Source organism: Meriones unguiculatus, chromosome 2 (genome assembly GCF_030254825.1).
Source record: "Meriones unguiculatus strain TT.TT164.6M chromosome 2, Bangor_MerUng_6.1, whole genome shotgun sequence".
Lineage (NCBI taxonomy): Eukaryota > Metazoa > Chordata > Mammalia > Rodentia > Muridae > Meriones > Meriones unguiculatus.
This window is the reverse complement of record NC_083350.1, coordinates 43978524-43991893: the sequence shown is the minus strand read 5'-3', so window position 1 is coordinate 43991893 and position 13370 is coordinate 43978524. Positions and strand designations below refer to the sequence as shown.

At 38.8% G+C, this 13370-nt stretch overlaps 1 protein-coding gene across 1 annotated transcript; it reads left to right on the top strand.

The window, feature by feature from the left end:
• Nucleotides 1–2204: 2204 nt before the first annotated feature.
• LOC110562727 (neuropeptide Y receptor type 6) lies at nt 2205–11877 on the top strand. Its single transcript, XM_021659607.2, has 2 exons — nt 2205–2448; nt 8054–11877. Exon 2 carries the CDS (start codon nt 8234–8236, stop codon nt 9347–9349), a length of 1116 nt encoding a protein of 371 aa, XP_021515282.1. The 5' UTR covers nt 2205–2448; nt 8054–8233; the 3' UTR covers nt 9350–11877.
• Nucleotides 11878–13370: the final 1493 nt, after the last annotated feature.

Sequence of the window (13370 nt, the reverse complement as noted above, 5' to 3'; positions counted from 1 at the left end):
CCCTCATAGATGGCTAATGTCAGGAACTTTTACATTCCTCGGTTCTCTGGAGAAACACTAAGAGGCTTTAATTAACATGGGCCTAAAACTTGCAAATATAAGTTATAAGGCAATTAAAAGAAACATAGGTTATAAAGTTAGTCTGATTCTTTCAATACAAGTCAGATATTTTTAAGATACAATTAGTCACCTGATGAGTGGATAAAGGACACATGGTACATTTGCACAATAAAATATTCATGTGTTAAGAAAACGAATTTCTCTCTTATTGAGTCGGAATTTTGAGTCCTTGTCTCAAGGATGAGTAGTTGCTTAGACTGATTCCACCCACCTCTATATTCTCTAGCCTCACAAGCCAGGCCATGGATGCTTTCACCTTTGCCTAAAATGACTGTCTAATTCAAGCAGTGTAGAGACAGAGTACTCCCTGACTTCAGTAGTTACTCAACACTGGCCATTATTAAGCCCCCCTTACCTGGGGAGTCATGAGTTTACCCTTCGTCTGTAATAATTATATCTAAGGAATATCTTTCATTATTTCCATCTTGTTTTCTTCCCCTTTCATGTCTGACTATTCCCAAATTTTCCATGCGTTTGTATTTCAGGAGAGACTCTTCAACACAGATGTACCTCGGGCTCTTTCCATAGTTCCTCAGGCTACAAGGAATAGAAAGAAAGCCAGAAAATCCATCTGGCCCTGTCCTTTGCCAAATTTACTCACTGCACATAAACATTCAAACACACACACACACATACACACACACACACAAACACAGAGGTGGGGGGCTCACTTCAAAGAAACAATAAAATAAGTACTTTATCCTAGAGCCAAATTTGAGTACCATGGAGCTAGGTTACCCCAGTTCCCTGTTTCCATGTGAAAGCTGTTTCATGAAGTCTTTTAGTAGCAGGAAAAAGAAATTCATAAATTGAGGTGAGTTTAACTATATTGATGGGTACATTAAAGAGCCAGTTAGAAGAAGAAAGAAGCTTTTTTTATAAGTCTCTGATGATCTGTGATGACATTCTTAGCTTCTGGGTTGGCGGAAATTAGTGATCTAAGTTAATAGATTCCAAATGGCTGTTCATTATTAGTCATAGGAAGTTATCTCTGACAAGTAGGTGGACAAGGGATCTGGGAAGCTAAAATGAACCCAGCATAAGGCAACATTCCAACTTCTCCACATCACTGTAGTTCCGGTCAATCAGTCAGTCTTTGCAGGCACAGCTTCTTTCCCAGAATTCTCATCAATAGTTCCATATGTACACAAAGCATCCCTTTTAGTGTATACTGGGAGCCACATATTATTTGTCAAATACTATACCATCCCTAGTAGCTAGGAAGTCTCATTCCTGATCTGAAGTAGACGAGACTGAGTCTTGGACAGAACACTAGTCTTCAGGGAAGAATATCAGACTAAAAAAATAAAAAGGAAAGAAAGAAATGTGTGGGTCGCATAAAAACTATAAGCCATTGTAATCCAGACCTGACTTATTATTTTTCTTATGCCCTCTTTATGTGACATAACATTTACATGTGTTATTTAATAGGACAGTTTGCCCTAATGGAGTGAACAGATGAAGGGGCCATGTACTTTAACCAAAATTTGCATGAGAAATAGTCTCCTAACAATTTTTCAAACACGAACTGTTTTCAGTGCCTACTTAGAGTCATAAGCAGTCACTTGTTAGTTCCGAAGTCATATATAAAATTATATTTCTATTTAGTATAGTACATGGCTGTGATATCAGTCTGTGGCGGGCAGAAGCAGGAGGAACATGACTCCAAATTCACCCTTAACTACATAGTAATTTCAAGGCCAGCACAGACTACATGATGCTCTGTTGGAAAATAATAATAATAATAATTTATATTTATTTAAAGAAATTTGTTAATGTTTTAAAGAAATTGTTAATTTCAATTTTGAAAGGATTTTTATTAGTTAAAAATCATGGCACAAAATAAAATAACTTTCCAGGGACCTTTAATTTTCCAGGTTTTTACAAAGCTACTCTCTTTTGAAAAACATAACTATATATGCCAAACAAAAAGATTTTTCAAGGAGCACTTTTTATCACCTCCACAGATGCTAGAAGTGGCATTCGTGACACTTTCACAACATCCCTTAAGCAAGCTGCAGCTAGGCTTCACTGCTGCCAAGGTCCCGGCTCGTCCCTGCCTGCTCTTCAGTGGCCTTCAGCACCCACTGAGCCACAAAACTCCATCTTCTCAGCCTGTATACTGACTCTAACTTCAGGGAGTAGATTCTAGAGTGAAACTACAGATTGGTCCTAGGATAAATATATCAGGAGGGGAGAAAGACATACTGAGACTTGAGAGATGGCTAACCTGGCATCCTTCTGCAGAGAAATAATCTTTAAAACTAGCAAGACTGAAGAAAGAAAGCACGTGGAAGATGAAAAGACAGAGCTGGAAATTTCTAACAGGTAAGAAATTGGAAAACAAACTTGTAAAAAAAAATTCAATCTTGTAAATATGTGTTTTGTGGTGATCTTCTAATTTTAAAGTAGGATTATTACAAATTGGAATTATTACAAATTTAATTGTACCAGCTGTCTTCTTGTTTCTGTGATCTGAAAAACAAATTCACAGCTTTAGAATGAACCATTGTGGGAAAACTATCAAATCACCAGAGCTATTTACACAATGAGGACTTAACTAATTTGTTTACCTGTTTATAAATAAACTTTAAATTCCAATAAACATCTTTTCACTGGCAGAGGCAAACTTTCTCTCTGTGGCACATTTGATGTGGTACTAGTTTAAGAACTGAAGAGTACAATGTTCCTAAAATGGCAAGCTCAGTCATTATCTTAAAAAGAAAAAAAAACAAAACTTAAAGCCAATTCAAGCAGTGTGTGCTGGCTTGATTTGACGAGTAACTCTATGTAATCAAATATGTGAGTTTTCTGCTAACACCTGACATGAACTGAGCCACTTGTCAAGTCCCAGAGGGAAAAAATAAATAAACATTTTTCATCAGAGAAAATTAAAGTGTGTGTAGTAAACAAATACACTCCTCAGATTATAAGATGTTAAACACTTTTGCAAATGATAAATATGAAATGGAGTTTTAAATGGGCAAATAATCAAGCAAGATAAAGGGGTTTGCATAATGTTGAATGACCAGACCAAATGCACTTTTTAATAAGGTTGTGAAAGAGTATGACATGTTTCTTGGTAGCTATGGTGGGTACAGACTATAGGTCTTCACTCTTAGGGATGTACAAGAGCCTAGTTCCATCTGTCTTTGTGGAACAATTTATTTGACTGATTTTCTTTAAAACAAATTAAATGACCAATTATCAAAAAAAAAGTAAATTATGGCTTGGTATGTGGTTTAGAATATATAATTCTAGTTGATAATGAACAAGTCAGTGGATGATAGTTTCCATGTCTGTAAATAAAAAATAATATGTAGTGTCATTCCTATTAAAGCACAAGACTGTATAGAGATCAGGTTAAGCCAGCCCATCTTGTCAGTACGTGACTGCTTGGTGAAAGAACTAAAAAAAAAAATGTGTAGTACTTTGTAAAACATTAATTCTCTGACAACCGAAGATCCTATTTGCATTAATACAACCATAGAATGTGTGTTCTTAGAAATTTAAGGAGGCAAAGTGAGAGAGGTAGAGAGAAAGAGAGCTACAGAATGTTCCTGACCTATTCTGAACAATTAAGAACAGGAAAAATATAACTTTCAAAAGGAGCGCACAGTAAGAAGCAGCAGGAAATAGCGGTAAGCATGAGGAATCTTGACAGCCAGGAGATTTGAGCTGTGTTCAAGGTAGCATCTCTCAAATGGCAGGAGTACAGAAGGGTCGCTTCCAAGCCATAGAGTTTAAATATTCTTATGAGGCAATATATACTTGTAATAATTTAAAATAGGCTTTTGTTTTCCTTGAGTATGTTCTACAGTTAAAGAAAAAGGAAAAAGAAATTAGAGAAGGCCAGATGAACAGAAAATTAAGGACATAGTGATAAGAAAAAAAGAATGATAAAGGACAAATACATACAAATTCTATACCATACCTCTCCTTCCTTCCCTCGAAAAAGGATTGTGTTAATGAAAAAATAAAGGAAAGAAAGAAAACACACCCTAACAACAAGTTTCAAATATGGAAACAAACAGAAAAAAAATCTCATAGAGCTTCATAGAGTAATATTCTTAATTTGTTCATCTTGAAATATATAAGCACAAAATATTATTGAACTAATGTAAAATTATTACACCACAAGACATAAATAATACAAGCCAAAACAGCTACCTCATGAGCAAGGTATAATCAAATTGAAGATTGGGGATTACCTACCTGTATTATGTGCTACCAATAGGTTTGAGTAAAATATTACTTGTTCATTTGAGATCTTACATCTCTAGCAATTCCACCAAGCAATCCAAAATGAGCATTCCTAAAAGAGAATTGTATCCTAAGAATTTTTTAATAACTTGAGCTTAGCATCACTTTGCTTCCAGATAAGCAGGTTTTACAGATTTAAACCTCAGAGTTCACCAATTACAAAAAGTGCAAAGCCCCTGGTGCAATTTAAAGCCCATATTTAGAGATTTCGCTACTAAGCTTTGAACCGTTAAGAGGGCATTGAATAACACAACCCTCCCATATGAAGCCCATCCAACACTTTTCTGAGCCTTCAGCCTCTCTAGGAATTTATGGACTTAGGAGCATTTTTTTTCTTAAATATTAATAAACATACATGGGAGAAGATAGGTTTCTGCACAGCCTTGTATCTGCTGTTGTGTGCTAGTGAGTTACCCCCATCCTGTGTGGATACATCAACAAGAAAGAACAAAGTAAAGTCGGCTGGTGTTTACTCCTTTCTCTCTTGCCTATCTGGGAGGGACTTTGTAAAGTTCTATGGATTTTCACATGTGTATAGAGAAAGCTGTTAGCAGAGCTATCCTCACACAATTAATAGGAAGTGTGCTTTTCTTACAGACAGTAATGACTATAGAGAAAGTCACACACTCACTAAGTGTAATGAGATTATTTGGCTCCATCTAATTCCTTGGGCCTTTTGAGACTTGATCTTCCTGTAAATTAGATAGAACTAGAACATTCTCACTTCTTCCCACGAAAGGCAAAGCTGAATGTACGGATAGTGTGTATATAGAGAAGAGTGACAGCTGGCCAGCAGCAGGTGTATTCTCTGTGAGGACACCCCGCCCTGTGCTAGCACACCAGACTACATACATAGTTGCTGCCCATCTCCTTTTCGTTCCTTTTCCCCTCCAAGTGAATTTTCCTTGGTGGGAGGCCTTTAATTGGAAATCAGAGCTTTCTGTTTTTTACATGTGTTTCCAGTCTATCAACTGACATAAAGAACTTAAATGCATTTTAAATTTTCCCTTCAGCCAATATCTGTGAACTTCAGGTCTGAAGAAATCCTGAATCACCCAAATCCTAAACCTTTATATTAATGTTTTTTAAAATTGCTATTTGTCCTTGTCACAACCTTCACGTCCCCTGGGCTTTCTTTATTAAGTAAACTGTCTTTATCAGTGGTTCCTATTCATCTACAGTATTTTTATGGTGTTCTTCATTGTGGTGTTTACTGTACAGGTGATTTCATTCTGGTAACAATCTTCTAAGCCTTTGAACTTGGAGAAGAGCAAGCCAAAGTAATTTCACACACAGCAAAGAAAATTTCATCCCCTCCCATTTCTATTGCTTGGTTTCCTTTATCAATGTTGTTTATGTTTCTTTCCCCAGATTCCTAAAGAATAAACCAATATGAGAAGGTTTTTCATCCATTCCCCTCTACCCTCCTTCCATGTGTCCTCTTTAGGACAGAAAACTCACCATTTATATGCTTAGTTCACTAAGCTTGTGCTGTCTCCTGATATGAATAATTCCACTGAATATGAGCACTCTAAACTGTGCTGATCCATGGGACCAGGGCCCCTTATTCAATGGACATTTGTTGAAATATGGAAGAAGGAAAAATTGGTGAAATGGATTCTAAGCAAAATCAATTTTAGATAGTAGATGTCTGTGCATTTAATTCCTTCTTTGATCCCCAGTATCTAAGCAGAGTACCGCACTTTTACTTCAGCCCAGAGAGTGAAAGACACAGAAAAAGAAGACCCAGATTAGTCCACAGCAACTGTGCTCTGTAATCCCAACTCTTTTTTTTAATTAAATTTTTATTTTTTATATTAATCATAGTTTATTCATTTTGTGTCCCGGCTGTAGACCCCTCCCTGACTCCCTCCCAATCCCGTCCTCCATCCCTCTTCTCCTCCCATGCCCCTCTCCAAGTCCACTGATAGGACTTCCCTATCCTTCCATCTGACCCTAACTTATCAGGTCTCATCAGGACTGGCTGCATTGTCTTTCTCTGTGGCCTGGCAAGGCTGTACCCCCGTTAGGGGGAGGCTATCAAAGAGCCAGCCACTGTCAGAGACAGCCCCTGCTCCCATTACTAGGGAACCCACTTGTAGCCCATAGCAGCTCAGTAATTCTAACTCTTATCTTGAAGACTATAGCCTAGCTCTGGACAGTGGAGAATATTAGCCAGCACATACACTGAACATCTACTCTCTGCCATATGTCAGGGATGAGGGAATAGTTCAGTTGTTCGAAGTTACTTAATTGTCACAGCAACTCTGGCAGGTAGGCATTATTTACTTCCATTTTTTTCAGAGAGAAATCAAACTTAAATGATTTCCAGTAATGTTCTCAAGTATAGTCAAGCTGTAACCTACATGCTACAAGTGGCTGGTAGTAGCTATAGAAGTGGTGTAACACAAAAATCATAAACATGCTTTAAGAATCATGTCCTCTTTTTTTTTTTTTTTTGCAGTTTTGTGTGTGTGTGTGTTTTTTTTTTTTCTTCTTAATCTCATGGTCCGTAAGCATGAACTTAGTAGATGACAATGTTGTTTTCTAGAGTCAAAAATTTATACACACCCACCTGGAACCTGTTTTAGTCTAGTTCCTTTGTGCTGCTGTATAGAAATACCATATGTTAGATAATTTACAAGCAACAGGAATTTATTTCTCATAGTCATGCTCACTATTGTGTCAGCAGTTCAGGTATGGTGAGCACCACTGCCTGCTTCACCTGATGACACTTTTGTAGGGAGAACAAGTATGGAGCCCTTACATGCAGAAGGGACAGCAGCAGCAAAAGCCTTGATCGATGAATGCCTGTGTGCATGCATTCTGGGGCACATAGATGGACGGACCTTTGGAGCAGATGATCACAAAGCCTTGCACATGTTAAGTAAGCTTAACAGTAAGGATGGACCACTAAGCTACATCCTTAGCACTCAGCCTTTGCTGTGCAGCAGTAATCTGTGATGGGAATGATCATTAAGCCTGCTTATCTCCTAAAAGTCTCACGTCTTAATATTGTTACCATGAATATGGGCCATGGGCTTTGGAATGAACACAAATAAATCCACACATAGTCTTCTGGCCTCCACAGTATGATCTCTACCTCAATGGTTTGCATGATCTATTGGATAAAGAAGGTGCATAGTCACATGACCTTGAAAAATCAGCAGCAATTAAATGGGGTAGAAATATATATATTTGCACTTCCTTATATATTTATATATTTCCTTATACATATGTCCTACTGCTTCTGAAGCCTATACTGACAGAAGTAATCAAATACCATGAAATGACAGGAGAGAAGGACTAAACAGAGACTCACATAACTTATGTCTACATCCTCTCAGGAGCTTTGTCCTGTTGCTATTTATAATATTAAGAAATATCTATATTGTTAAGATTTTGTGGGCTGGGGATATAGCTTCCTTGACAAAGTGCTTGCCTAACATGCATGAAGTCCTAGGTTCTGTTCCCTAGACTACATATAAAACCTTGTGTGGTGATGAATGTCTGTAACTCAGCACTCAGCACTCAGGAGGTGGATACAGGAGGATCAGAAGTTCAAAGTTATCCTCTTTTCCATAGTGAGTTTGAGGGAAGCCTAGGCTACATGGTACACTCATTAAAAAAAGAACTTATATTAATATTCTGGCTTCTGTTTGATTTTTAGGATCTCAAGAGCATGCTGACATCATTTATGTATTTCCATCAGATACAGAGAACAGGAAGATTCAACTTACTCATTATCTATTGACGGTTTGGGAGCAAGGGGTCCCTCAGGAACTGATGGCCAAACATCCACTGATGATACACACAAGCATAGAAAATCTCTTATTAAAATCATGACATAATGGAAGTACCCCCAAACCAGCCAACACCCAATCAAACCAGTGCCAAGAGCAACAACTCTGCGCTTTTCTACTTCGAGTCCTGCCAACCGCCTTTTCTAGCCATTCTCTTCCTGCTCACAGCATATACTGTGGTCCTAATCATGGGCATTTTTGGAAACCTCTCTCTTATCATCATCATCTTTAAGAAGCAGAGAGAGGCTCAAAATGTTACTAACATTCTAATCGCCAACTTGTCCCTCTCTGACATCTTGGTGTGTGTCATGTGCATACCTTTTACAGTTATCTACACGCTGATGGACCACTGGGTATTTGGGAACACCATGTGTAAACTCACTTCTTATGTGCAAAGTGTCTCCATCTCTGTGTCCATATTCTCCCTTGTATTGATTGCTATTGAACGATATCAGCTGATTGTGAACCCCCGTGGCTGGAAACCCAGGGCATCTCATGCCTATTGGGGCATCATCTTGATTTGGCTCATTTCCCTTACATTGTCTATTCCCTTATTCCTTTCCTACCACCTCACCAATGAGCCCTTTCACAATCTCTCTCTCCCTTCTGACATGTACACCCAACAGGTAGCCTGTGTGGAGATTTGGCCTTCTAAACTGGATCAACTCCTCTTTTCCACATCATTGTTTTTGCTCCAGTATTTTGTTCCTCTGGGTTTCATTCTTATCTGCTACCTGAAGATTGTTATCTGCCTTCGAAAGAGAACTAAGAAGGTGGACAAGAGGAGGGAAACTGAGAGCCGCCTCAAGGAAAACAAGAGGGTAAACATGATGTTGATTTCCATTGTAGTGACTTTTGGAGCCTGCTGGCTGCCCTTGAACATCTTCAATGTCATCTTTGACTGGTATCACGAGATGCTGATGAGCTGCCACCATGATCTGGTATTTGTAGTTTGCCACTTGGTTGCTATGGTCTCTACATGCATAAACCCTCTCTTTTATGGCTTTCTCAACAAAAATTTCCAGAAGGACCTAATGATGCTTATTCAGCACTGTTGGTGTGTTGGTCCTAGGGAAACATATGAAAATATTGCCATGTCCACTATGCACACAGATGAATCCAAGGGATCATTAAAATTAGCTCACATACCAACAGGCATATAAAACTAGTAACCAAAACCAAAGCCCTTCTAAAGAAGGAGAAAGAATATCATGGAATAGAGTAATACTATGTGGAGATGAACACATGGTACCTTTAGGGCCAGTTTTGCTTTAAGTTAAGCGTGTCTATTCCATTCATCCATAGAGCACACAGAGATGTATACCTACCCTTTCTTTTTTCCCCTCTTAGAAGAACAACCTAGCCATCATCATTTGGATAGTGATGAGATGAGAAAGTGAAGATGAGAAAGCGTATAAAAAGAAAGCAGAGGTACCTGGGATACAAAGTTCTTGTTGCTCACTGGAATAGTCACTGAGTTACTAGTTGTGCTGCAGCCAGTAGAAATTCTCACTATGCCTCCTTTGCATCAAAGCAATTCCACTTTCAAACGTAATTGAACCATGATTTTCAGCCACAGAGGTATTCAATTAATAAGCTAAAGTATCATAATTTATTAGTTTATTGTGTCTAGATTATAGCTGAACGTTATAGTTATAATTAATTCCCCTCTCTGAATCAGATCCTTAGCTTGTGATAACACTCCATTTCTTTTTTCTAACAATCCTATTAAGACTAGGAAAACTGGTCATAGATTCACTAGCTCTCCAATTATGCCAGACATCATTTTAAGTAATGAGTGCCCTGAATCAATAGAGATTTCATTACAAATTACCTTTTATCCTGATGCCTTTACACATATTAAGTAGGGGTCATTGTAACTTTGTAAACTGGGAGATTTTTATCCACAGTAACATAACTCCAGCATTTCAGAAAATTACCATCTATCTCATTACTTAAACATTATTAATGGATCATCTTTAAGAGCATAAGCTAGATTATTTTCAATAAGATAATTGACCTATTGTTTCAACAGCTGTTAGCTCAGAGATGTACTAATTCACATAAGCTTTACCACTTCCTTAGGTAAACCTCTTTGACACCTGTTACATTTGAACTGCAGCCGATGCACTGTATACAATTGTAAGCTTGTCCTTCTTTTTCATAAATATTCTCCTGATACCTGTGATTCTTTTCCCCTTCTTAGAATACGACCACTGCCTTTCCCCTTTCTCCTTCCTTCCATCCTTTTTTAATTCTCACCAGAATTTCTCTTCTCTGCCATTTGAGGATGTGTGAACCATGAAAGCACTGCAGGACACCCGAGGAAACTGAGATATAACATCCTCACAATGTCACAACGTTGAGTGTGGGTTGGCGTGTGAGAATCCTGAAGGCACAAGACTCTGACACCTTCGCCATCCAGCAGTGTGTCTCTCTCCTAACCCACTCTACATCTCTTCATAGAAGGAGTTTTGTAATTAATATTCAGTGTAATCACTTCCTTACTTAATAGAAAAATACTGTCCCTAGTTTCATTGCTCAACAACACTGCTCAAATTATCAAAAACGGGGATGCATCGAACAAACACTAATATTGTTCGCTCCCCGGACCACACATCTGTACTGGCTCCTTCACTGGACTTACCCTGACTCCACCACAAAATCTGCTTCTTTTACTTTTCCTTTCAACTTTCCTTAAGCTTTCATAAGCAGAAGTCATTAACACTCTAACTGTTGATGATTGTCTTGCGTTCATTCTTAACTTTGAAAAATAGTGAAGGAAAGGGAAGCCTGGGGGACAGAGGCTCATGCTGTGGCCATGACTGTCCTCTGAACTCAGCCCACACAAAAGCTCTTCTACCAGTACGGCAGATAGAGAAGAGTCATCTGAGAGATGGACCAGGATAACCTAGGTTTGCACAGGCGCTAGCAGGCCCCGACTGGCTGGGTCTATGTAAAGGAGGCCAACAATAAGAATCAATCAGTAGAGCTGCCAGATTTCACCAGAGAAAACAAAAAGGTTGCCAAAACCCAAGGGAGTTCAGGATGAGGGTTGTGGCTCTCTGCTATCCACTCACATGACCATGGAGTGAGTGTAAAAGGAAGTTGGGAATTTTCCTGTTAGTTCCTAGCTTAGATTAGCACCAGGAAAAGAGAGCCAGTGTGTGACATCTGAAAGTCTGAGCTTGTGACTGAGAAACTTTGCACAGAGCTGAGGCTGTCCCAGGTGCTGTGGAAAAACTTTGATCACCGATATTTCCCTTCCTGCCACTGTGGCCACTGAGAAGTGGGTATTAGGCTGGGATTAAAGGCCTATGCTACAAGACCTGGCTCTGACATACTGATTTAGTTCTTTTGGAAATAAATATCCAAAGTGGCACTGATCATAGAGTACTCTTGTTAACCTTTTAAAGTAACTTCTACAATATCTTACATAATGGCTCTATTAGTGTACGGGATTAGCTTCAAGAATTCTGAAAGCTTTCCTTCTCTTTGGCCAGACTAAAAACTGCCTATAAGGAAATTAAAACCGACTAACTACAGAGAATACAGAGTCTACAGTGAACTCAATTTAAGCTTTATCCACCAGAGATTCTGGGGAAGAGATTCAAAGACAAAGAAAAAAGTGTTTCAGAATGACTGTTTTTAGGAGTTCATCCCTGAAGTCACAGATGCAATAAATGGGAGAAGAGGGTTATTTCTTGTGGACTGCAAAGGTCTCTTTCCTTCCACCCCATCTATGTGCCCAAATCAAACTTGTAGTTGATGCTGTTGGGTTCCTCCTGAGAGAGATGTGAAAGGGGATGTAATGGTGGTAGGACCTCTAGAACCTGGTAGTTGACCATTCCCTGCTCTTCTCTATTGTATGCAGGTAAATCTGTTCTTTCAGGCTAACCTACAAAGTTTGAAGACATTGCCCTACTTTTTTATTCTTTCTATAGCAGCTTCTCACTGTCCCCAACCGTAGATATAAGACAGAAATAGGCAAAGAAAAAGTACTTTGGAAACTAAAAACTATTTTCAAAATTAGTTTCTCAAAATAATGTGGATTTATTATTCAATCCTATAAGTCAACCTGAAAGATCCCCTTTTATGATTATATTTATAAATATTTATTTCTGTTTAAATAAATATTATATTTATAAATGGTACATACATACACACATACATTGTGTGTGTGTTCCTTGAATACAGTAATGTGCATTTTACTCACTTTGATAGCTCCAAGGCCAACTATAGTAGCATCAGCCACAAAGTGTTCAGTAAATATAGACAGTCCAGATCTAGAATAACATGAGGCAGAACTCCCAGTAGAGGGAGGGGTACACCAACCAATTCACAAAACATTCTACTCAAAATTTACCCTGCCTACAAGATGTGCAGGAATAAAGATGGAGCAGAGACTAAGGGAATGGTCAACCAATGACTGGCCCAACCTGAGACCCACTCCATGGGAGAGAGCCAGCCCCAGACACTATTGATACTCTGTTATGCTTTCAGACAGGAGCCTAGCATAATTGTCCTCTGACGGGTTCCATCCAGTAGCAGATGGAAACAAATGCTGAGACCCACAGCCAAATATTAGGTGGTGTTCAGGGAATCTTGTGGAAGAGTTGGAAAAAAAATAGAGGGACCCAGAGGGTACAAGAACCCCACAAGAAGACCAACAGAATCAACTAACCTAGATCCATGAGAGCTCACAGAGACTGAACCACCAACCAAAGAACATGCTTGGACTGGACCTATGCCCACTACACATGTGTAACTGATGAGCAGCTTAGTCTTCATGTAGATCCTCTAGCAATGCATGCAGTTGCCTGCTTTTAGACCACTTTCTCCTAGCTGCCTTCCTTGTCTAGCCTCAGTGGACGAGGATACACTTAGCCCTGATGCTTCTTGATTTGTTGGGGCAGGTTGGTAGAGTGAGGGTTCTCTTTTTCTGAGGAGAAGGGAAGAAGGGAATGGAGGAAGATGGAGGAAGGAGGGTACCAGGAGGAGAGAAGGGAGGGAGCTGTGACTGGGATGTAAAGTGGGTAAATTAATTAATGAGAAAAAAACTGCAAAGAAAAAAGAGAAAGTTTGAGGGAAGAAGGAAGGAAAAGAGAGAGAAAGGAAAAAAAAACATTTAATCAGGAGCTTGCTTACAGTTTCAGAGTTAGGCCATGATCATCATGGTGGAAA